At 52.4% G+C, this 22,896-nt stretch overlaps 1 protein-coding gene across 3 annotated transcripts in view; it reads right to left on the reverse strand.

Annotated features, from left to right (window-relative positions):
* Positions 1-4,722: 4,722 nt before the first annotated feature.
* The window catches only part of CPLX2 (complexin 2), a 91,188-nt gene continuing 73,014 nt past the window's right edge, over positions 4,723-22,896 (reverse strand). For 2 of the 3 annotated variants that reach the window (XM_027552653.1, XM_027552654.1), the window contains 3 exons: positions 9,930-10,049; positions 9,612-9,787; positions 4,723-8,863 (listed from right to left, as the gene is read on the reverse strand). In XM_027552653.1, coding sequence (XP_027408454.1) covers positions 8,666-8,863; positions 9,612-9,787; positions 9,930-9,960 — 405 coding nt within the window. In that variant the 5' untranslated portion in view covers positions 9,961-10,049 and the 3' untranslated portion in view covers positions 4,723-8,665. Of the gene's footprint in view, positions 8,864-9,611; positions 9,788-9,929; positions 10,050-17,503; positions 17,828-22,896 lie in introns of those variants that run through there. The other variant, XM_027552652.1, reaches the window with a different exon arrangement.

Genomic DNA, 22,896 nt, shown 5'->3' on the forward strand with positions numbered 1-22,896 from the left:
CATGGATTACTCACTCCAGGGGAGGCCAGCTGCCATATTGTGAGGACATTCAAGAAGCCCTCAGGAGAGGCCCTCCTGAAAAGGTAGCCTCCTGCCAGCAGCCAGCACCAGCTTGCCAGCAATGTGTCTGGGCCATCTTGGCCGGGGGTCCTGTAGCCCCAGTCAAGCCTTCAGATGAGACTGCGGCCCCAGCCTCACCAGAGATCTCAGTGCAGGACCACCAAGTCCAGTCACTCCAGAATCCTAGCAGCTGTGAGAGACAAGAGATGTTCATTGCTTGAAGCCACTAAGCTTTGGGGTAATTTGCTATGCAGTGACAGATAACTAATACATATTCCTAAGTTTCTTTTGAGCTGAAGAGAGCTTCCTGGAAAAGACAGTTACTCCCTTCTGCCTCCCTTCTCACTTGTGGCCCTTGTCTCCCAGCTTGTCTTGTGTTACAGGGAAAAGACATGAAATACATTTGGCTTTAAATCCAGGCTTCTCAATTTACTATGGAAATTAATTCTTTTCCTTCTCATTTCCATATCTTCTCCCTCCTCTCCTGTCCTCCTCTTCTTATTTGTCTTCATCAGTCTGCCCTTGGTAGAAGTAGCGTTTTGTAGTAATGGCTGTCACTTTTTAGGTACCTGCTCCATGCCGGGTACTGTGCCAGTAGACCTATAGACATTATTTTCTTTAATTCCTTAAGAGACCCTGGTGGTGTTAGTTAGGTTGGGCATTATTGCACTCAATACTTTTTTTTAAAGATAAAGAAACCAAGGTTCAGAGAAATTGAATCATCTGCCCAAGACCAGACAGAAAGAATCAGGATTCAAAGCCAGGATTGTCTGAAAACCAAAGCCTGTGCCTATTCCCATTATAAACCTCTACTTCTGAGCATTGGTGTTCTCCTGAGGAAAGTGAACACAAACCTGACCTCAGAGATTCCTGTAAGGATGAGCAGAGGTGATGCCTTTAAAGCAATCAACCCTGTGGATGCCATTTAGCAGGGGCTTAGTAAGTGGAAGCTTCCATCCCTTGCCCCATGTACTTTAAGATGCACTGCCTTGACCCTCTTGTAGACAAGCTCATGCCAAGTGCCTCTTACTATGAGAGTTAATGTGAGTCAATGTGGCCAAGAGCTGGAGTCCATGGGCCTGTCCCAGGATGGAGTGGGTGCCTGGCCCTGGGGCCCAAGGAGGTGGTAATATCAGCCCCTGGCCCCACCCATTCAGCCTGTACCCTGAGTCTGAACCATTCGGTGCTGGCCTGGAATGGGGAAGAGCCCTGCAGGAGCCTGCAGTCACAGTCAGTGCACCGTGGAGAGGCCAGTGTGCAGAGACAGCTCCAGCTGGAGAATCCCAGCTAAGAAAACATTGTCCTTGGGGGGTATCAAATCATCTCTCAGATAAGGCAGAACACCCCAATTAATTACAGGCACTAAGTGAGTGGTCTGAAAGCAGAGTTTTGCAGCCAATTAAAGGGATGCTGGAGGAGGCTTCATTAACTCCCTGTCTCCTGGCAGCTCTTGGTTTAGGACCTGTCCACTTCTTTCTGAAAGGATCTCTTCCACACTCTGGGGGACGGGAAACGTGCAAGCAGAGTGCCCTTCACTAGAGATGGCACAGGAGTAGCCTGAGTAGCATAGGAGGATGCATTTAGCTAAATCCTCTTCCCAGTCCAGGTTTCTTGATGTCCTGTGCTTTGATGCCTGTGGTGAACTAAATGGTCAAGACATCACTCCATTGGAGGGCTAGCCCAGCAATCACATGGTTTGTGCTTTTTCTGCCCTCCAGACTCCCTACTGGACTCTTTCTCAGGTGCCTCAAACCCAGAAACCCAGATCAAACTCATTATCTTCCTCCACACCTGTCTCCTAGCACCATTCTAGATCTTGGGGAATGGAACTATTAATACTTAAGATGGAGACACAGGCATTGGCCTGCACCCTCCCTCTCCATACCCCTCACAGCCAATCCTCATGTCCTGCCAATCTTCCCTCCTGTATGGCCTTCTGGTCTACCCACTTCTCCCCACTCACTTGCCACTGCCTGAGGTCAGGTATTGCCATCTCTGATCTTGATATTGCCCCAATTCCTCCCTAGGCTCCTAGTTCATCCTCTTCACCACCCTAATGGTCTTCCTCAATCTGATCAGGTCACACTCTTCTAAGGACCCTGCAAGGGCTCCCCACCACCTGCAGGAAGAGCCCAAGCTCCACTGTGTGATATCCCACCTTGGTTGATGTCCCCAGACTCTCAGCTTTTCACCAAGAACTCAAGTTCCTGTAGACATCTCTCACCTCTTCCTACCCTACTCCACCACCCATGTCAGACAATGCCAGCTCGTTTGCCTGCAGTGTCCTCCTCTACCAGCTTGACTCTTCCTAGTTTAAAATTCATTTCAGATGCTGCCTCTTCCAGGGACCCTTCCTCAAGTGCCTGGAGTTTGCCTGTATCATTGCAAATATTTAGGTGGGTAATAGGTCTGTTTATCTGCCCGTTTCTTCCACTAATGAGTAGATTTCTGGATGGAAGGGCTGTTAGTTGATGTTCTTGGTACCTAGAACTACCTAATGCTGCCTGGCAGGTGGTGGGAGCACAGTAAGTACTGTTTAACTGACTCTTTAGGACAAGACATTCAAGGCCCAGAATCAGAGGATGCTGGCATTTCCCACCAGGGCACTTTGGGGTGCATCTGAGGTAAAGGAGAGGAGAGGGAGGCAGAGAATAAACATCTGAACACCTGGAGCTGTTAGTTTACTGAGGAGGGACCTGGGCCTTGGAGGGACACTGGCTGGCCTACTTGTGGAGCACACAGGTGGGCTCCCAGGGGAGCAAGAAGCCTTCACGGACCACTTTTCTCCAACTCCCAGGCTAGAAAAGGGTTTTGGAACCTCGACCCCAGCTCTGAGAATGGCCTCAGTCTTGCAGAAGCCCCAAGAGAGCATACCATTGGCCCCTGCCCTGCTATGAGACACTTCCCCCACCACCCAGGGCGGAAGTTTGTGGCTTGGCTCCACTGAAGCTCTGCTCAACTCCTGCTCCTCTGTGGGGAAGGGGCTGCCTCGGGCTCTGTGGGAGCAGACTCTAAGATGACCCGAGGGATCCCTGTCCCAGTGTTTGTACCCTTGTGCAGTCCTTTCCCTGCAACTGTGGTTGGATCCTGTGACTCCTAACCAATCAGTTCAATTCAGTTCAGTCACTCAGTTACATCTGACTCTTTGTGACCCCATGGACTGCAGCACGCCAGGCTCCCCTGTCCATCACCAACTCCCAGAGCTTGCTCAAACTCATGTCCATTGAGCTGGTGATGCCATCCAACCATCTCATCCTCTGTCGTCCCCTTCTTCTCCCGCCTTCAATCTTTCCCAGCATCAGGGGCTTGTCCAGCGTCCTGCAGGAGGTGACAGTGGAACTGGGTCTTGAGAAGCTAGGGAGGGGACAGGTACTGTTCATTTTAGGCAGAGGGGACCGAATAGGCAAACATGAAACAGCATGAGACATGTGGGAACTACTCGGGGGTGGTTGTTTGAAGCACAGTTAGGTGGGGTCAGACCTGGCCAGCGGGGGTCATATCACACATGGCCATTTTGACAATGATGATTTTGCCCTGTAAACCACTGAAGGATGTTGGGCAGCAGAGTGACATGGCTAAGTCTGGGTTTTAGATGAGTTTAGGTGGGATGGGGTGGTGCGGAGAGGGTGGGTAGGAGGGAAGAGATACAGTTTAGGAGACTAGGGTGTGAGGAATGAGTGTCTATCCAAGCAGAGAGAAGAGGCTTAGCTTAAGGAAGGGTTATGCGGGGGAAGGGTAGCCAAAGGTGGTCTAGTCCTGACCCTCAACAAGGCCTGGCATGTGTCTGTGTCCAGAAGCAATGCTGAATGACATCCTTTCTCTGGGTCCCCGGCCTCCTGCACACAGCCTAGCAGAGGTAGAAACTCTATCAATGTTGGTGAGACAGCCAGTGACAGACTTAGTTGGACTATAAGAAGGCTGAGCACTGAAGAACTGATGCTTTTGAGCTGTGGTGTTGGAGAAGACTCTTGAGAATACCTTGGACTGCAAGGAGATCCAACCAGTCCATCCTAAAGGAGGTCAGTCCTGGGTGTTCATTGGAAGGACTAATGTTGAAGCTGAAACTCCAATACTTTGGCCACCTGATGCGAAGAGCTGACTCATTTGAAAAGATCCTGATGCTGGGAAAGATTGAGGGCAGGAGGAGATGGGGATGACAGAGGGTGAGATGGTTGGATGGCATCACCGACTCAATGGACATGGGTTTGGGTGGGTTCCAGGAGTTGGTGATGGACAGGGAGGCCTGGCATGCTGCGGTTCATGGGGTCGCAAAGAGTCGTACACCACTGAGCGACTGAACTGAACTGAACTGATGTGACTTGTCTCTGTGTCAGGATGCCACACCCAAGAAACTTGTGAGAAAGGGTGGCAAGAGATGGGGTGTGGGGCTTACAGTCAGGCTGAACCACCAGCTCCTGGGGTTGCCAGCTGACTTTGAAGGGCAGGATGTGAATGGCCCTGAATCTCTGGAGCCAGCCTTCACTCTGGCCTCAGTGGTTTCTGGGGGTCATTCATTGCCACAAGGTCCTGGCCAGAAGTGAAGGTAAAAGGGAAGGTTTTCTGGGGCCGCTCCAGCTCTGTGGGTTGGCCCCTCACTTCAGCTGGTGTCGCAAGTCACCCAGGCGGTGCCGATGGACAGAAGAGGACAGACAGACCGAGAGCTACTGTACAAGGTCTTTTCTTTGTGTCATGGTTGGTTTGGTACATCTTAGCATCTGCGTCATACAAAGGGGGAGCAACAGCCATGGCTTTTGGTCAGGTTCAGGGGGCATGAAGGGGTGCCCCTCCCCTCCCCCCAGGCACTGACACATTTAAAGGAAGCAGAGCAACAAGGACACAGCACAGAGGTGGGGAAGGGGCTCCCCCACATGGGTAGGATGGCCGTCCTCGCCCAGGCCTCACTGGGACCCCCAGCCCCCACTGCCCCAAGGGCCAGCAGGAGTGCCTCTTACTCTCTTTCCATGAAGATAGGGGACACCGGGGTGGGGAGGAGAGCAGGGGCTGTTTGTGGGGGGCACGTCCTCAGTGCCAGTCTGACCCCCAGCCCCTGTGCTGGCCCCCACATCCCAGCCGGATGGAGCAGTGGCGTGGCGGTGGTGGGCAGCCCTGCCAGCTGGGCTCAGGGGCTCGTGGGGCTGCTGCTTTGCCCCCCTTTTACTCTAGCCAGGAGCCTGTGGGGAGGCTGTTTTGCTCACCAGCTGTCTCATCTGAAAGGGACCTGAGCTGGAGTTATTCTGTACCCTTCTCTCTCTCTGGCTCTCGCCCTCTCTCACAGCCAGAAAGGTCTCTTGACCTTGCATTTGGAGGAGACTGCTTCCTAGTTAAGGACACCTTCTGGCCCTGGATTGGAGGATGTACCTGTGTGGAAACCCTAGCCCTCACCAGTGCCCAGCACAGGGGACCTGGAGAAGCCCGTTCTCTGGTCTCTGGCGGTCAGCTCCCAGGCACATTGAGGAGGAGGCCTTCCCTGGCAACTTGACCTCTTGTTCTGTTTTCACTCACGGGTGCTGATCACTCCTTCCTTTCTCCTAGCTAGGGGATGCCTCCCTTGTGTGCTGTGTGTGTGCGTGTGAATTGTGGGGTCACTCCCTCCCTGCCCCGCCTCCTGAGTGTGTCGCATGCACACTGCCCCATTTGGGTGTGATACACTCTGCGTCCTCCCATCAGCGGGCCTCACGTCCCTCTCACCCCATGTACTTCATGGGACCATCCATTCCCAACTAGAGTGCCCCACAAATATTCTGTGCCCCCACAAGTGTGTTGCCCATGACATCCTCTCTGGTCACATGTTAGCCTCTCTCCACAGTGAGGTCTGTGTCAGGAACGATGGTCATTGTGTTTCTCTGGACCCAGGAGTCATCCCCTGGAAGTGGGATTTCCCCTCAGCAGAAATTCTTCCCCTGTCTCCTCCTCTGGAAAGATGGCTAGTCCTGTAGCTCAGAAGCAGGCTGGAGGAGTCTGGGATGTGCACCAGCCTGAAGCCAGACAGCTTGGAAGGCACTCTCCTCTGGGAAAAGCCCTGAGCCCACTCTGGGCGTGCAGAGGGGCTGTGAAGACTGTGAGAGACACCCTCTGAGGGTCTGGTGCTCCTCGGGCCTGCCTGGGATGTCCTGCATGTATGAGTAGGTTCCCCTGTGCATCTGAAGCGCCCTGGGCCTTGGTCTCCACTGCCCATCTCGCATTCTCTGTGCCTTGGTACCACCTCTGAGGTCTGTGGGCCCTTGTCAAGAGGGAGACCTCTCTAAACACGTGGGGTCCATCCCTCTGTCTAGGTGGAACCTACACACAGGGTTGGGGAGGTCTGGGGCCCCAAGATTGGACCCCGTCTGTTTCTGCCTCAGGCCCCTGGGGCCCCTGAGAATGACCATCCTGCCCAGGATAACAGACACAAATAGACAAGCAGACAACAGGGGTGCAAGGTGGCTCCCCATCACAGACACAGGCACAGACACGGGCCCCTGGGGCAGGACACAGGGGCACAGCAGCGGTGGTAGGGGCGGGGGAGAAGGGCAAGTCCAGGGGACTGCAGCTGCTGAGGCCCTGCTCCCCAGAGAAGGGACAGACCAGGGGACTTTTCTGGTTCCCTAAACATATGGATTGTTTTGTCTTGTCTTTAAAGTATTGCAGTCTAACTGATATGGCTTTAACTATTGGAAACAGACAGAGAAGACACATGTCTGTCTCTGAAATAAAAGCATAAATTCACTAAAATGGAAAACCTGCAGAATGCAAACTGGGGCCAATGGGGCAGGGGCTTCGGGGCAGGCAAGTCGCCCCCTCCCTGGCCCCTGCTTTTGGGGTAGGCCCTGGTGGGGGCCAGCATGGCTTCTTGGGGCACTGCCTGGGTCTGTCTCAGTGGACTTCTAGGACTTCAGGCAGGAACCCCCCAAGGGCAGGAGGACTCCAGGCCAAGGACAAGGTCTCCTGTTGGATGTGGCCACCCGTGACTAGTGGTTTTGGGTCCAAGAGCAGCCATCTTACCTATCTTCCTTTTCCCCAAGCACACATCCAGCACACAACTGCTTTTTCAGAGCCCACACACATGCATACAATAGTCTCAGCATATCTGACAGCTCTCTCAAACATGTACTTTTACAACATTTAACACATTCTTATCACTCCTGATGTATACACTATTTTTGAAAACAATTGCAGACATGAGCTAACTCATGCAAGCTGTAACACACATACGAGATGGTTAGTTTGCACCTATGACACAATCTCAACTCATACATACCACCTCAAACAAGCATACATATACAAGGCTGCCTAACATACATGGATCTCTGACACAGGGATGATGACTAACACACACACAAAATCTCAAGACACTGTAATCACAGGGCTATATGTATAACCTCAGGACACACAATTGCTGGTACAGTCTCTGCCATGCACATTCATGCATGGCTGGACACACACCTTCCTCTCTCACGTGCTCCACGACTCCCTCGTTCTCACACAACTGACTGAGAAGGAGGCCTTGAAAATTTGGGGTGGGGGGAACAAATGTCCATCTCACATCCCAGAGGAGAGATTGTTCTTGGCCAGTGAGATGAATGAACAGACACCTTCTGTCAAGTGGGAACTGGCTTTTCCCCAAAAGCTTGGGGCTTTGGCCAGGAAGGTCAAAAGTGGTCTTCCTGGGGTCTGTGGAGCCCTGGAAGCCCATGAACAGGACAACGTGAAGAGGGGTGGGTAAGAATGGGGGCAGCGAGGCTGCGCCAGGGGGGGAGTCCCATGGCATAGGCCATCGCTGCCCAATGGCTCCAAGTGTTTTCCGGGGGCCTGGGCAGCCCCTTGGCTGGGCAAGCTGGGCCCAGCCTGGCAGTGGGGCTCCAGACCTAAGTGGAGTGGGGGGAGGGACAAGGGGCTGCCCTACCCTGGGGTCCCTCCATAGATGAGTCAAAGTCCACAGAGGATCCGTGTGGAGGGACTGGCTTGGCAGGGGCTGTGCCTCTTCGGGTGGGGGTGGTAGAGGGGTGCTCCTGGACCGGGTGTCTTTAGAGGGAGGCAGGAAGGAGAGCCCCAGCCTCCTGCCCAGCCCCGGGCCTGGCCACAACAGAGCAGGCCAGCCTCAGGCTAGGCCCTGACAGGCCAGACTTACCCTGACTCCCTTTCTCAGAGCCAGGCCACTCAACCCCTGCCCTGACCTGGAGGCCCACGGGGATTTAGAGGCCAAAGGTCAGCATGCTGGGCAGGGCTGGAATGTGTCATTACTTTGGCTGGCTGGGGACAGTGGTCCTCCTGGCAGTGGGGCGCATGAAGGAATGTATGGGCATCACCACACCAGCACAGACTTCAGGCTTCCGGAGGGGGCCTCCAGTGCCTCCCGCCTTGGGCTTAACACCTCCTGTTGGAGAGAAGCTGTCTTCTTCTTTTCAAGCAACTTGGGAGTGAGGTGATGGAGGCGGGATACCCTGGATGAAGGAGGGCATGAAGGAGTGCTGAGGGGGAGGAGCCCCTGGCCGGGGAAGTGGGGCAGAGGCCAACTGAGGTTTTCCCCTTCAGAACTGAGACTTAACAGAATAAAAAGAAAAGAAAGAACCAAAAAGAAAAGAAAAGTAACAAGTGGATGGGCCGGGGGTCGGGGCGGGGGGGCTGGTTACTTCTTGAACATGTCCTGCAGCGGCCCGGGCAGGTATTTGAGCACCGTGTCCAGGATGCTCTCCTCTTCCTCCTCCTCCTCGTCCCCGCAGCCTGCTGGGATGGCCTTCTTGGGCCGGGTCAGGCTCCCCTCGCAGGGCTGCTCCAGGGCCGCCTTCTCCTCGGCCTCCTTCTCCTCCTTTTTCTTCAGCCCATACTGGGGAGAGGAAGGGTGGAGAGGAGCGTGAACGGGGCAAGGAGAGAGAGCTGAGTCTCACGGTCATGCACGTGCAGCTGGGGCAGCCCATGGGAACTTGCTAAGCCTCGGGCCTCCCATCTGTAAAATGGGCATAAGGGCATCTTCCTTGTGGGACTGTGCCTGTCTTCTGTGGGTTTTTAACAAGAGAGACGATGCACGGGGTTTCTTTTAAAATAAATACCTGCCCTGTTAATTTCTCTGCTTTTGTTTGAAATCTTTCAAGATCTGAAAACTGAAGGGTCTCCCACATGCTTGGGGCCCAATTTTGGTGACAAAACTTGTCTTGAGCTTATGGAAGGCTACTTAGAGCCTTGATTTTTCTGCAGGGCAAGCAGACAAGTATTGAACTGGCACAGGGCGGCAGCTGCAAACCCACCGGAAGTGATGCATGACCGTGCTCGGGACACTATAGTCCTTCCCCCAAACATCTAAATTCTGGATTCCAAACTTGTATGGTCTCCAGGATTTTGGACACAAGGTCATGGACCTATAGCAGCAAACATTCAGGACTGTGTGCACTATCTTAGTTAATCTCCAAAACGGTCCTTGAGGGAGGGTGTTCTGTGACATGCATTTTTCTGATGAAAAGAGTGAGGCTCAGAGAGAACCAGGTCTAAGGCAAGCACCAAGATTCAGGGAAACCTGAGGTTGTGGGGCACCTCTTTTACACCCTACACTCTAGGATGGGCAGGAGGGCGGCGCTGACCTTGTCTCGTATCTGCTGCCGGACCTTCTCACGCTCGGCCTCCATGCGGGCGTGCTTGGCCTTGCGTTCCTCCTCTTGCTGCCGAAGTGCCTCCTGCCGCTCCTCTTCCTTCTTCTGCGCGTCAGGGTCCTTCTCCTCCTCTCCGCCCAGCATCTTCCCCATGTCCTTGGTGGCCCCTGTGGGGGAGGGTTGGGGAGGAAGAGGGCGGCGTGGTGGCAAGGCTGGCATAGGGAGGCCCGGGGCACTGAGGCCCCTGGGTTGGGAGTGGGGAGCGGGTGCGGGGGGCGGGGAGAAGGGGGTGCAGGACTAGGGCCTCACCTCCAAGGGCCTGCTTCATGACGAAGTCCATGCCTACAACGTGCGTTAGTGTGCCCTAGCCAGCAGCTGAATTTGCATGCAGCGCTCCAGGCAGGCCTGGCTTGGGGGCGATGCGGCTACCTGCAAAAAGAGGAGTTGGAGGTCAGATGGGCGAGGCCTCTGCATAGGCAGGATGGTGGAGTCAGACAGAGGAACGCCTCACTCTAGTTCGGCATCAGGCACCATCAGTCAGACCCTAAAATCCAGTGCTTGGTACTTCAGGGAAAGGGGATGGAAAGGAGCTGTTTCCTGAGCACTATGCTTCATGCAAGGCATGAGTGCGTGAGCATGCTCAGTCCTGCAGTCCTGTCCGGTTACTCTTTGCAACCCCATGGACTGCAGCCCACCAGGCTCCTCTGTCCATGGGATTTCCAAGGCAAGGATCCTGGAGTGGGTTGTCATTTCTTCCTCCAGGGGATCTTTCTGACCCAGGGATCCAACCCATGGTTCCTATGTCTCCTGCATTGCAGGTGGATTTTTTTTTTTTACCGCTGAGCTATCGGGAAGCCCTGTGCCAGGCACATATATGCTGTCAAATGACTTCTGATCCATATTTTAAAGCCTTCATCTTGTCTGTATTGTTTTAATTTGATTAAGTCCAGGAAAGCTGGAGAAAGTGCAGAATCTGGATGCAGGTGGAGCTGGGTTCTAATTGCCACCCTAACTCCTTATTTACTGTGTGACTGCCACACAAGTAGTCCAATCTCTTTGAGCCCCCGTTTCCTCCTCTGTAAGACAGAGATGGCAGTGCCTCCTTTCTCAGGGCTGCTGTGGAGACTGGAGAGAATTCCAGCCTGGGTTGCTGCATCAAGCCCTAGAAGGAGTGAGCTTGCATTTGGGGTCCCAGCAAATCAGAGGTGGGTGGAAAAATGAGAACAGCCCGCTTATATTGAACATATCCAGGCTTCTGAAATTAGACAAATGGAGAAATAAGTTATTTTCATTGCATCATACATGTAAGTTTTCTGTTTTATAGCTTAATACTGATTTTTATTTTGAATTATGCATAGGGAGTTAGAGAAATGGTAATATTCTTGGGGCTTAGGCCTTTAAAGTATCAAGCACTGGGTGTTGTAAGCACTCAGCTTATGTTAGTCCTCCTTTCCTTCTCCCTAAATCACCAACTTTCAGTTTCTATTATATTTTTTATTGTTATTTTTTTGCCTCAGAAGATTTTCTCCAAATAAACTCTTAATGGGAATCTCATTATGCAAAACATAAATATGGAACTATTCCAGCAGTGGTGGAGTGGAGGGGTAGCCTAGAGCCTTTCTCTACCCTTGGCCTCCTTCTTATGCTGATCTTCCTGCATCCCTGAGAATTTGAACCCAGATGCTCTAACTCTCAGACTCTTTCTTTTTATTTTAATCATTCAATTTCACTGGTGCCTTTGTAGGCAAATGCACCACAAATTCTTTCTCGGGTGTGGGGGGGACATCCATGAGCTAATCAAAGTGTGCCCTGATGGTCAACTGAAGCCAGACCTACTCCCCGAGGCTTGGGGGTCTTTATGCTTGGCGAGGAGGATAAAGGGGTCCTAGGAAATGGTGGCAGAGGAGTCAGGCCGGATATTACAACCAGGCTGAGTTCAAGGTCACTGGCTGTTTTCTGATCTTGGATTTTCCTCATTTCTTTCAAAATGAGGAGACGTATCGGCAGACTGAGATCTTTTAATACAATGGTCCTGGAAGTTCATCTGAGGACTTCTACGTGAACACATCACCTGATTATGGGTTGTTTTGTGGGGAGAAAGTCATGATGGAGTTGAAATCCATCCCCAGCGACTTTGGTATCAGACACACCTGGTTTGAAATCCTGCCCCCACCCCCAGTCCTCACTGGCTGTGGCTCCCTGGGAAAGCTTCAGCTTGTTCCCTGCAAAATGAAGGAGTGTTAAAGGCTAACCCTGCACTGATGTTAGAAGGGGAAGATAAGATACCGGTCAGGTGCCTGGTGTGTGGCTGGTCCTCCTTAATGTCAGCCATCGCTGACTGCATGTTTATGAAGACACTCCAGAAAGGAACAGGATTTCCAGGAAATGCAGGAGAACCCACCCTGATCCAGAATTCTGAGTTTGAAGGCGGCTCAGCTCAGTCAAGATGTTTTCATTTGACTAAAAATATTGTAAAGAGACTGCATTTCTAAGAACAGGAAACGAATAATAATCAAATGATTTCAGGAACTCTTGGGTTCCTTCTCTGTGTTTACATGCAGCTCAAGGAATTGCCAGGTGGTGGTGGAGGACGCAGGAGTCTAATTTGAGATGTTTCAAATTGGTCCACAGGGCACCTGGGCTTTAGTGCCTGCCTCATCCCTAACTTGCTGATCTGGCGAGTCTCTCTCCAAAGTCAGATGATCTACTGGGCCCTTTTCCCAGCTCTTCTGTTGAAGCAGTTCTGAAACATTTGAACTGCTCCCTACCCCACTGTATCCCCAAACCCCTCTCCTTTCTTGCTTCTGTGACTCAGTTCTTTCCTCGCCTCCTGCTCCTTCTTCCCTCCCTTCATTTGCTGCTTCTTTTCTTCCTCTTGTCTCTTCAAAGTGAGTTCTCCAGGACTCTGACCTCAGTCCTTATCTCTTTTTCATCTCTAATCTTTCCCTGGGGGAACTCATCCTTTCCAGGGGCTTTGATGGGCACCAACACTGATGACATCTAGGCATCTTTTCTGGGCACCAGATACTCATTCATCCAATAAGCATTAGTTGAGCCCCACCTACTGCATGTCAGGCAGTGTGTTAGGCACTGGGGAGATAACAGTGAACAAGACAAAGTCCTGCCCTCATGCAGATTACATTTTGGGGTGCATGTGAGTGAGTGTGTGTGTGTGCACGCACGTATGTGTGAAATAGGCAAATTAGTCCAGAAATACACTTGCCTCCCTCTTGAACGCCTCCCCCTGAATGTCCCCTGGCACCACACTCGACATGCCACCTCTCTATCACCAAACCATCTCCTTCTCCAGACTCCTCTGTTTCCTGCATTCATTCAGAAAACTTCGATTGCCACCATCCACGCCCCTGCATGCAAAGCAGTCAACTCAAGGACTCGAGTCTTCTCCATGCTACACCCCTGTCACTCCAGGGGCCTCTTACTCCCAGCTTGCCAGGATCATGGAGCCCAGCTTCTTGGGTCCACCACCAAGGTCCTGCGGCTGACTCCCAGCATGGCCCTTTCAGCTGCTGAGCCATTTGTTCACCCTAGTGAGACTCCCCCTAACCAGTTTCTTAAGGCCCAACCTACTCCTTCCTCATCCCTCTCAGCAGGTGATTTCCTTCTCACTCTGTATGATGTGGTTCAGCTGAAGGTTCAGGAGGCCTGGAGTCAGGCACATCTGACTCAGATCCCAGATCTGCCACTTTTTAGCTGTGTGATAGTGAGTAATCGACCTAACCTCTCTGAGTCTCAGTCTTCTTTATAAAGTAAGGATTGTAATAGCCTTTTGAAGGCTTAGAAATAATCTATGGAGTGCAGTTGGCATAGGATGGAAGTTCAGTAAATGGTGGCTGTCATCATTATCAAAACAATTAATGTTTTGGTAGTGTAAGCTCCCGGAGAAGGCGATGGCACCCCACTCCAGTACTCTTGCCTGGAAAATCCCATGGATGGAGGAGCCCGGTGGGCTGCAGTCCATGGGGTTGCTCAGAGTCGGACAGACCTGAGCGCCTTCACTTTCACTTTTCACTTTCATGCATTGGAGAAGGAGGTGGCACCCCACTCCAGTGTTCTTGCCTGGAGAATCCCAGGGACAGGGCAGCCTGGTGGGCTGCTGTCTATGGGATCTCACAGCGTCGGACACGACTGAAGTGACTTAGCAGTAGCAGTAGCAGCAGTGTAAGCTCCTGCACGCCGCAACCCCCCTCCATCCAACTCCCAAGGGAGAAAAGTCTCCCTCCTCCCCCCCGAAGCCTATCCATCTGCCTTAGCTTCAGAGTTTCTCTCTTTGCATCTTCTCCTTGATCCGTTTACTACTCCCATTCCCTCACATCGTCAATCTCTTCCCCTTAGGTGCCTCTCATCCCCTTCCTTCTCCAGCCCCTGCTCTGACGCCCATCTTTCTCTTAATCTCTGCCTCCTAGCTTCATGATCAAGTGGTTTCCCCTTGGTGTTACCACTTTTCCACCTCCCAGTCAAACGCTTTGTCTCTGTGAGATCAGAGACATGGAACTGCTGTCCTTGCTGTCGAAGCTGCCCTGGCTGGAGTTGCCAGAGTCCTCCTAATACCAGACCCAGGAGTGTTTCCATGGCCCTCCTCCTCCACCACCTCCATCCCTCTGCAGCATCAAGGCCGATGAAGACCCCTCACCACCCTTTCACTGGCTCCGCTGTTTTCAACCTTCTTCCTAAATCTCCTGAATTCCATGACACAGCCCTCCTGTGGTCATCATCCTACTTTTCAGATGGTCTTCCTCTATCTTTTGCTGACTCCCCTCCATGGCCCCTCACTCTCCCACTGTTTAAGGGGAAATTTCACCTCCCCTTAATGGTTTATGCCCTTCTTCAACCCTCTGTCTCTCCCCAAACCTGCACATTTAACTCTCTGCTAGATAGTCTCATTTTGGATCTATCCAAAGCTCCATCTCATCCTCATCTCTTTTTCCCCTTACCCTTACCAACCACCTTTTCCTTAGCATGCCTTGTTCCCATGGCCTCAGTGAAAAACACCAGAGTCGGTGAATGCTTCATTCATTCCTTCACTCACTCACACTACAAATGTTCTTTGAGCATCTTCTGTCTGCCAGGCATTGTTCTGGGTGCTGGGCTGCGGCAGGGAACAAGGGAGTCATTGCATTTGGTCTCACAGCATTCAGTCAGCTGCGGAGGTAGACGCTGAACAAAAACCGCAAAGGGAATTGGCAAGTTATAATTGGGATGGGCTTCTGAGGGAGAAGCCCAGGGATTATAGCTTCATAGTGTTTCCTGCATCCACACACCCCCTCTCCTGAGGCTGCTAATGCCATGGTTCAGGGCCTCCGTGTTCTGAATTTGCACATAACCGCTAACTCTATCCCTCCGCTACCTTTCATCCATCCTCCATAAGGCTGTCCGATTAATCTTCCCAAAGGGCAGATGTGCTCCTGCAAACATACCCTGCAATGGCTCCCCATGGCCTGGTTAAACCAGCTAGAGTCCTTGTGGTGACCTTCAGGTCCTGCACAGTCTAGCATCTGCCTGCCTCACCATTCATTTCCCATTCCTTGCATGTGGCTCGGTATCAGCTATACCTCCACATATATCCTTTCCAAAAACTCCTGGGCATCTGTTCAAGCTATTTCCACAGCCCTGGAACCTCTTAACCTCATCTCTGCCAGTTCAAGCCCTGGCCTCTCAACTTAGAGTGACCTTGAGCAAATGACTTTATCTTTTCTCATCTGTAAGATGGGGACAATAAAACTTATGCCCAATTCATGTTGTAAGCATTCAATTAAATAATGCAAATAAAGTGATCAGTCCAGCATTTGGCACATAGTAGGTTCTCAGTACATGTTAGCTGTCATCATCATCACCATCAGCAGCAGCATTAATTTTCAAAGGTTCCCTTCATACATCATTTTTGCCATAAAATTTCCCAGATATCTTTGGTGACATGTGATGGAGTCTTCCTCTTTTGAGACCCATGGCACGTTCTAGGGCAACCCTGCCTGCCTCCAGCTCATGCACCCTGTCCACCTATGCGTCTTTCCCTTTCCAGCCACTCTGAAATCTTCCCAGGGCAGGGTTTGTATCTTGTGCTTTTTTTTTTTTTTTCCTTTCCCAGAATCTACAATCTCTCCTAGCTAATGGTAGAGCCTCAGGACATGTTTGCTGGATCGAATTGAATGCTGTGTTTAGCGAGTATGTGGGAGTGTACTCGTTCAAGGTATGCTCCTGTGTGTTTGAACTTAGGCATCATTGTGATTCTTCGTGAGCGTGAGTGCAGGCGTTTGTGTAGATATGCCTGGAGGAGTGCTGAGGTCCGGCCGGGTTGCCTGCAGTTGATTTTGGCCAGACCGCCAGGAGGCGCTCCTCAGCGGGTCTGCGGGAAGCTTGGTCGATCCCTGCGCTGGAAGGGCGATGGTGGTGGTGGTAGTGGGGACGGAAGGCTGGGGGAGGGGATGCAACGAGGGGTGGGGGAGGGATGCTGCTGCAGCACCAGGTTTCCTTGCCCTTAGCGCGCCCGGGATGCAGCACGCGCCTTCAGCTTCCGCTCCCAGACTCTCCCAACTCATCCCAGCCCGAAGGCAGCTGAGGCACCTCCTCAGGCTCGACCATCTGAGCCCCGGGCAGGTTTTAGGACTGGGCCCCGCCACCCGACAAGCAGACTCGAGCACCTGCAGTGTTTGTTCTTGTGACTGTTTATCCGTTTTTGTTTCTTTTCTTTCTTTCTTTCTTTTTTCTTTAATAGCTCATGTCCGGGCCATGTTCGCTGCAACTCAATTCAACACTCATTTGCTTTTTGCGGGGAACTCTATGCAAATGCGGTACAATGACAGGGGATGTCCCCCCATCCCCCTCCCCACCCCCACCCCATGCTAGAAGGGAGAGCGCTGGGGGAGAGAAAGGAGCAGTGGAGGGTGGGAATGGGTAAGGAACTGGCTTCTGGAGAAAAGCGGAAGAGGCGGGGGCTTCGTAATTCTCCCAGCAGAAGAGGGGGACAGAAATCCTGGCGCCCCTCGATCGGTCCCCCGCGGAGATCAACGTAGCCGGCTGCTCAACCTGGAGCTCGTGGTTGGCCACTGAAAGCGCCCCTCCCCACCGCCCCCCAACACTCAGAGCTCCAACCTCAAGACCTGGCCGGGTCTCAAACTTTGCTGAGGGAGGGGGCAGAGTAGGGCCGGCGACTGTCCTAACTGACCCCAGGCAGCGAACAGGGGCAGCCTCAACCCCGGCCCCTCCTCCTCCACGACAAATAGAGTCCTCTAGATTCCCCACCCCCAGTCGACGTGTGGGCTCTCCTCCCCACCACCTTCGGTCTGTCCGCCCCACTCCCGCCGCCCTCTGACTCACTCCGATACCCGAACCGTACCCCTTGGCGGGTGTGTGTGTGTGGGGGGGTGTAGTCCCTCTTCCTGGGCGAAGAGGGCCTTGGCTGTCTCCAGGTTAACCACAAACCTAAAGTAGCTTAGATTGACGTGCCCCCATCCCTCCGCCAAGAGCTCGAAGTTGTTCTCTAGGTTCAGACTTGAGTCGCCCGCCGCCTTCGGGGCGGTCCTGGCTCCCCGGGAGCCGGGCAGTTTTGGGCTTCTGCCCGAGGGTCTCTGGCTCAGGGACCCACCCCTCCTTCCCAGTTGGCTAGCGCTTCACTGCCTTTCCCTTCCGCCTGCAGGCGTCCCCTTCTCGCGGGGAGCTGTCCTTTCAGCACCACCGCGAGCGCGCCCGGAGGGTCCCTGCAGCGGCCGCGCAGCCTCCGTTTCCAGCGCCCGGGTAGTCGCGGGGAGCTGTCCCTCCGAAAGCGGTACTCCGCAGCTTCCCGGGCTGCGCTGCGGCCTCGAGGCGAGAGCCCAGACCCTGTTGCCCACAGCCCGGCTCCGCCCTCCCGGCCCGCGGCCAGCACCGACCTGGCGGTCCTCGCAACCGTCTGAGCCACTGCAGGGCTCCGGCCGAACTCAGCGAGGCAGTTCCTTCTGCGATTCCAGCTCCCACTGCCGCCTCGTGCAACTCCGCCCGGTGAGCTGGGGCCGCGGCTACTGCCGCGGGCGGCTGCCGGAGGCGCCCTCCAATCACGCCCGTCAGCCAGGCCCTGACGTGCTACCGCTCCCCTTCCAGATGGGAAATTCAAATCTCTCTCTCTCCCCTCTCTCCCCCCCTCTTCTTCCTCCGGCTCTCTCCCCCTCTCTCCCTCTCTCTCCGTTTCTCCGTCTCTCCCTCCCTCTTCCTCCTCCCCCTCCGTTTCCCTTTCCCATTCTCCCTCCTTTCCCCTCTCCTAAAATAGAGATATCTCCCCTCTCCTTCCTTCTCCACCTCCCCTTCCACCTTCTCCTCCAGATACCCCAGCAATCCCTCCCGCAGGGATTTAGGATAGAGCTGCCTATCCCGGCCAGGCTCTCCGGACGGCAAGCTTGCTCCTTCAATATTCCAAGCGGTAGTGCGAGTCAGGAGACGGAGGGAGGGTGTTTTTTTTTTTTTTTTTTTTTTAAAAAGCAGAAATCCAAGATCCATTGCTCAGGAAAGCCCACCTTGAGCCGCTTTTTTTGGGGGGTGGGGCGGTGGCGGCAAGAATACTGGAGTAGGTAGGAGATCCTCCCGACCCAGGGATTGAACCCGAGTCTCCTGCATTGTAGGCAGACGCGTTACCGATGAACCACCAGGGAAGTTAGGAAAGCCCACCTTGATTCCTCCAGGCAGAACTGATCACACTTGCCTCAGCACTCGCTCAACCCCCGCTCAACCCCCAAGCACACCCCTGTTTCTCTGTTTGCTTGTCTCTTGCCTGTGAGCTCCTACAGGGTGACAGGACCACCGTCAGATCATCTTTGCAGCCCCTCCACATCCTGTCCTGTTATGGGAGCACTCAGGAAACGGATGGATCATATGGGCAAGGCCTCCATAGGCAGTAAGGAACATTCCACGTGGACCCAGAGGGAGAACACTGCTGCAAAACTGCTGTGGACCTTGGGCAAAGTGAAAGTGAAGTCGCTCAGTCGTGTCCGACTCTTTGTGACCCCGTGGACTGTAGCCCACCAGGCTCCTCCATTCTTGGGATTCTCCAGGCAAGAATACTGGAGTGGGTTGCCATTTCCTTCTCCAGGGGATCTTCCCAACCCAGGGATCAAACTCAGGTCTCCCGCATTGCAGGCAGATGCTTTAACCTCTGAGCCACCAGGGAAACCATTGCTAAGACGTTCTAGATCTGATATTCTGTGAAGAATAAGAATAAGGAATTCTTTGGCAAAGTTTATTCTGGAAGGCCATATTTTCTCTCCTTTGCCCAGGGAAGAAAAGGAACTACCAAGAGGCAGGACAACATATGCCCCCCCACCACCCCAGTCTTTCTTTCCTCCTCTCCTCACACTCATCTTTTCACTTTATGACTCTCTCCTTATGAGCCTCTCTATTCTGCTTGCATCTTTTGGCTCTAAAACGCTTCCTTTAATCCAGCCCCATGTGTAGGAAAATGGCTTCAGAGAGGAGGGGCCATGCACCAGGCCTTTGAAAGATTTGCTGGAGTTTATGCATCAATCAGGGTTATGTCAGAGTGGAGATGACTCCTGCTTCTGTAGGGGATGGCTTCCTTCCAAGAAGGGAGCAGTAAGAGCGGCAGAAGGGCAGGATCTGGGAAAGGCAGGAGGCCTGATTTTATTCCAATAAACGGGGACTATTCCTTTATTTATGTCAACAGCAAAGACCTCAAAATGCAGGACCCACCCCACCACCACCCCCAACCCCCCGCCGCACACACACACACACACACACACACACACACCAGAAGGCATTGGAAGACCTACCTTCCTCACCTATGGAGTCACTTTCTAAAGCTTATCTCAGGTTGTGAGACTGGGAGTAGGGGAGTCCCTTCCTTTATGGCTGAGTTTTCCATTCCATGCTGTGTTGGCCCATCAGCAGGCTCATTTAAGATTTTTCTTCCTTTTTTAGAGGCAGACACTAATGGAGGGGGCAGAGGGGAGGTTGTTTGATTAGAGTGACTTAGACTTGCCACTAATGCCTGGAGGGGAGTTCTGGGCAGAGAGATCTGACATCCTGTCATTTCAAGAGTCATAGTCCTCCTCTCTCCGCTCCCCTCTTTTTCCCTGTTCTCCTAGAACAGAAGCTCAGCGAGTGGATCTGGCTGGCAGCACTCTAGTTGCAATTTGGCTTTTTCCACAGTGGGCATCGCCTTTGACATGGATGTTGACTAAGCTGGGCTAAAAATCCAACTTAGCCTTCAGAAAAATACTAAGCTCAATTTTGGTCACAACACTTTAAGATAGATTTTAGTAGGCTCAAATATGATTAGAAAAGAAGCAGAGTGGTTAAGTGGTGGGTGTCTGGAAATCAGGTTAAATGAGAGATGGTTGAGGGATTTGAGGATGCATTTTACCTGGAGGAGAGGGTTCTTAAGTGGGATTAGCCCTTCAAGGACTGGCAAGTTTTGCTCAATTTGTAATTCCAGCACTTAGCATGCCCCTGGCAAAGCAGGCGCTAAAGAATGGCTGTTGAATGAATAAGTGACCATTGCAAGGGAAAAAAGGAACTATCATTTTTACCAGTGCTAATGACAGAATGGGGGCAATGGGGGAAAGGTAAAGGAAGGCCAACAGAAGCTCTAGGAGGAAGAACCTTCTGCCAGCTGGAGCTGTACAGCTATAGTATGGACTGCCCATGTGAGGTGCTGAGTTCCCTATCCCCAGAAGATAGCAGGTGGGCGGTAAGTGACAGCTAAAACCCCCTTTGAGCCCAAGTTTCTATGAGCCTATTAAAACTGCATGAGCTGACATGAGTCATGTCTAGCTGCAGAAAATCTTACTGGCGAATAAAAGGGCAGCTCAATCAAGTTTTGGTGGCTTTGTCCTTTGAACGACTAAGACATGATATTAGCCACTTCCTGTCAAAAAAAGATGGTAAAAAGATGAACACTTGCTCCTGTTACCACTGTACCAGTGGACAACGTTCAGTGTCACCACTGAACCAGTAGACATGGTTCCCAAACACTCTTTTATAATTGCCAAAATGTTGCTAAATATTGTGAACATTTCCTACTGATTATATTATTGCTAATCATATGACCATCAGGCCCCAGTTATGTCTTAGGTGCTCACTTTGGTGCTTTGCATAAAGTATGCTCTCTCCTCTAGTTCACACAGACCCCTATTTTCAAGATACAGAGGGCAAGGTCCAGGGAGATACGGTGAGTTTGGGGCAGATCCAAGACTCCAGCCCATGATGGCATGACACTGAGCTCCAGGGGCCTTCCACCAAGCTGGGCTGCTTCTCTTCTGACACATCCCACAGCCTATGGAAATGTAACTTTTGCTCTGCCGATATATTTTTTTTACATTGACATTTATCGTCTTCCCTGTTCTCCAGTTTCTCGCTTGAAAAAAGAAAAACCTGCTATGAGTTCACACTCGGATTGAGGTCCTCATGTCATGTGGGTTGTCAGCGTGTCCTTCATCTACTGCATCTCTAACCCAGCCTGCTGAAGTCCCCACCCCACCCTGAGTCTTGGACCTTGCAGAGCCTGCTCTGTAGACAGCTTCTAAGACACCTGCTAAAATATGAATATGGCTCTGCTTAAGGTGTCTAACCCTGGCTAGTGTTGGATTTCTACTCTTATTTATGAGCCCTGTGGGCTGGGGCAGGGGGCCAGGTTTGAACAGATTTTAAAAAATGATCATGTGCATGTCTCGAATGCTCACTAAGAAGCCAGTCAAGAGAGCGAATGTCAGTACTTTGTGTGAGGAGTGAGGGACAGTGTGTGAGGAGTGACAGCTGTCAGAGACTATAAATGTGATCAGTGAGAATGGCTCTTGTCCAAAGGTCAGCCCGTCTCTTCCCTGCAGCTGCCTCTGTCCAAAGGACACCCTGGCTGCCATGTGGGAGATGAGGAGGGTCTTGCTGAGCTGGCCCTGACCTCCGCTAGGAGATGAGCTGGTCAGTGCAGGGAGACATTTGAATGCTCCAGATGCTGACTCTACATCCTGCCATTCCTAACTGGAGCCTGGAGGGGCAGAGTTGGTCTTGGTTTGAGGGCATGGCTGCATGCCAGAGGAGGACCAGAGCTGTGGGGGTGGTGCACAGGGAAGGGCTCTAGGCCACCTTACTCCTCTGGTGAGTGCCTCCCCCCTTGTCCCTGATAAGGCTAGGGTGCCATCATTGTCGGGCTATGAGGTCAGGGGCCCAGTTTCTCTCCTTCAACATGGAGTGACACAGACAAAGGCAAACCCGCGGATGTTCAAAGCTGCGTGTGTGTGTGTGTGTGTGCCCACTTCTGGACGCCGTGCAGGTGGGAGTGGGCAGCATCCCTGTGGGGGCATACAGGGGCTAGCAGGGCAGGTGTGGGTCTGTCTCCACGTGTGGTGGTGTACCCCTTCTGACCTGAAGTGACTCTGGTGTGAGCGTGTGATTTTGTGTAGAGCTTAGTGGGTTGTTGTTACAGTAGAATGTGATAATGGCATGGGGTGATGGTTTGGGTGTAAGGCACAGGTATTATATGCAGCTAGACTCTTGAGTTATGACCAACCCAAAGAGCATATTAAAAAGCAGAGACATTACTTTGCCAACAAAGTTCCATCTAGTCAAAGCTATGGTTTTTCCAGTAGTCATGTATGGATCTGAGAGTTGGACTATAAAGAAAGCTGAGCGCTGAAGAATTGATGCTTTTGAACTGTGGTGTTGGAGAAGACTCTTGAGAGTCCCTTGGACTGCAAGGAGAGCCAACCAGTCCATCCTAAAGGAGATCAGTCCTGAATATTCATTGGAAGGACTGATGCTGAAGCTGAAACTTCAATACTTTGGCCACCTGATGCGAAGAACTGACTTATTTGAAAATACCCTGATGATGAGAAAGATTGAAGGCAGGAGGAGAAGGGGACGACAGAGGATGAGATGGTTGGATGGCACCACCGACTCAATGGACATGAGTTTGAGTGAACTCTGGGAGTTGGTGATAGACAGGGAGGCCTGGCGTGCTGCAGTCCATGGGGTTGCAAAGAGTTGGATACGACTGAGCGACTGAACTGAACTGAATGCAGGGTGTGCTCTGTGCAGCGACAGAGGGTGCCCTTTATGTAGACCGTGCCAGGTGCAAAAGTTCTGGGGCATGTCACCATGTCTGTGTGATGATGGATGTCCTGTGTGTTCCTGCCCATGAGGGATGACACCGTGTGTCAGCGTCAGTGTGGAGTGGTGCTGTCACTGATGGTAAGGGTGCAGGGGTAAGTGTGTCACAGTGAGTTGGCACACATGCCACTGTCCCTGTGTGGGACAGAGGGGCTTGCACGTGCAGCCAGGA

The sequence above is a fragment of the Bos indicus x Bos taurus genome, chromosome 10 (assembly GCF_003369695.1).
Source record: "Bos indicus x Bos taurus breed Angus x Brahman F1 hybrid chromosome 10, Bos_hybrid_MaternalHap_v2.0, whole genome shotgun sequence".
NCBI classification, from domain to species: domain Eukaryota; kingdom Metazoa; phylum Chordata; class Mammalia; order Artiodactyla; family Bovidae; genus Bos; species Bos indicus x Bos taurus.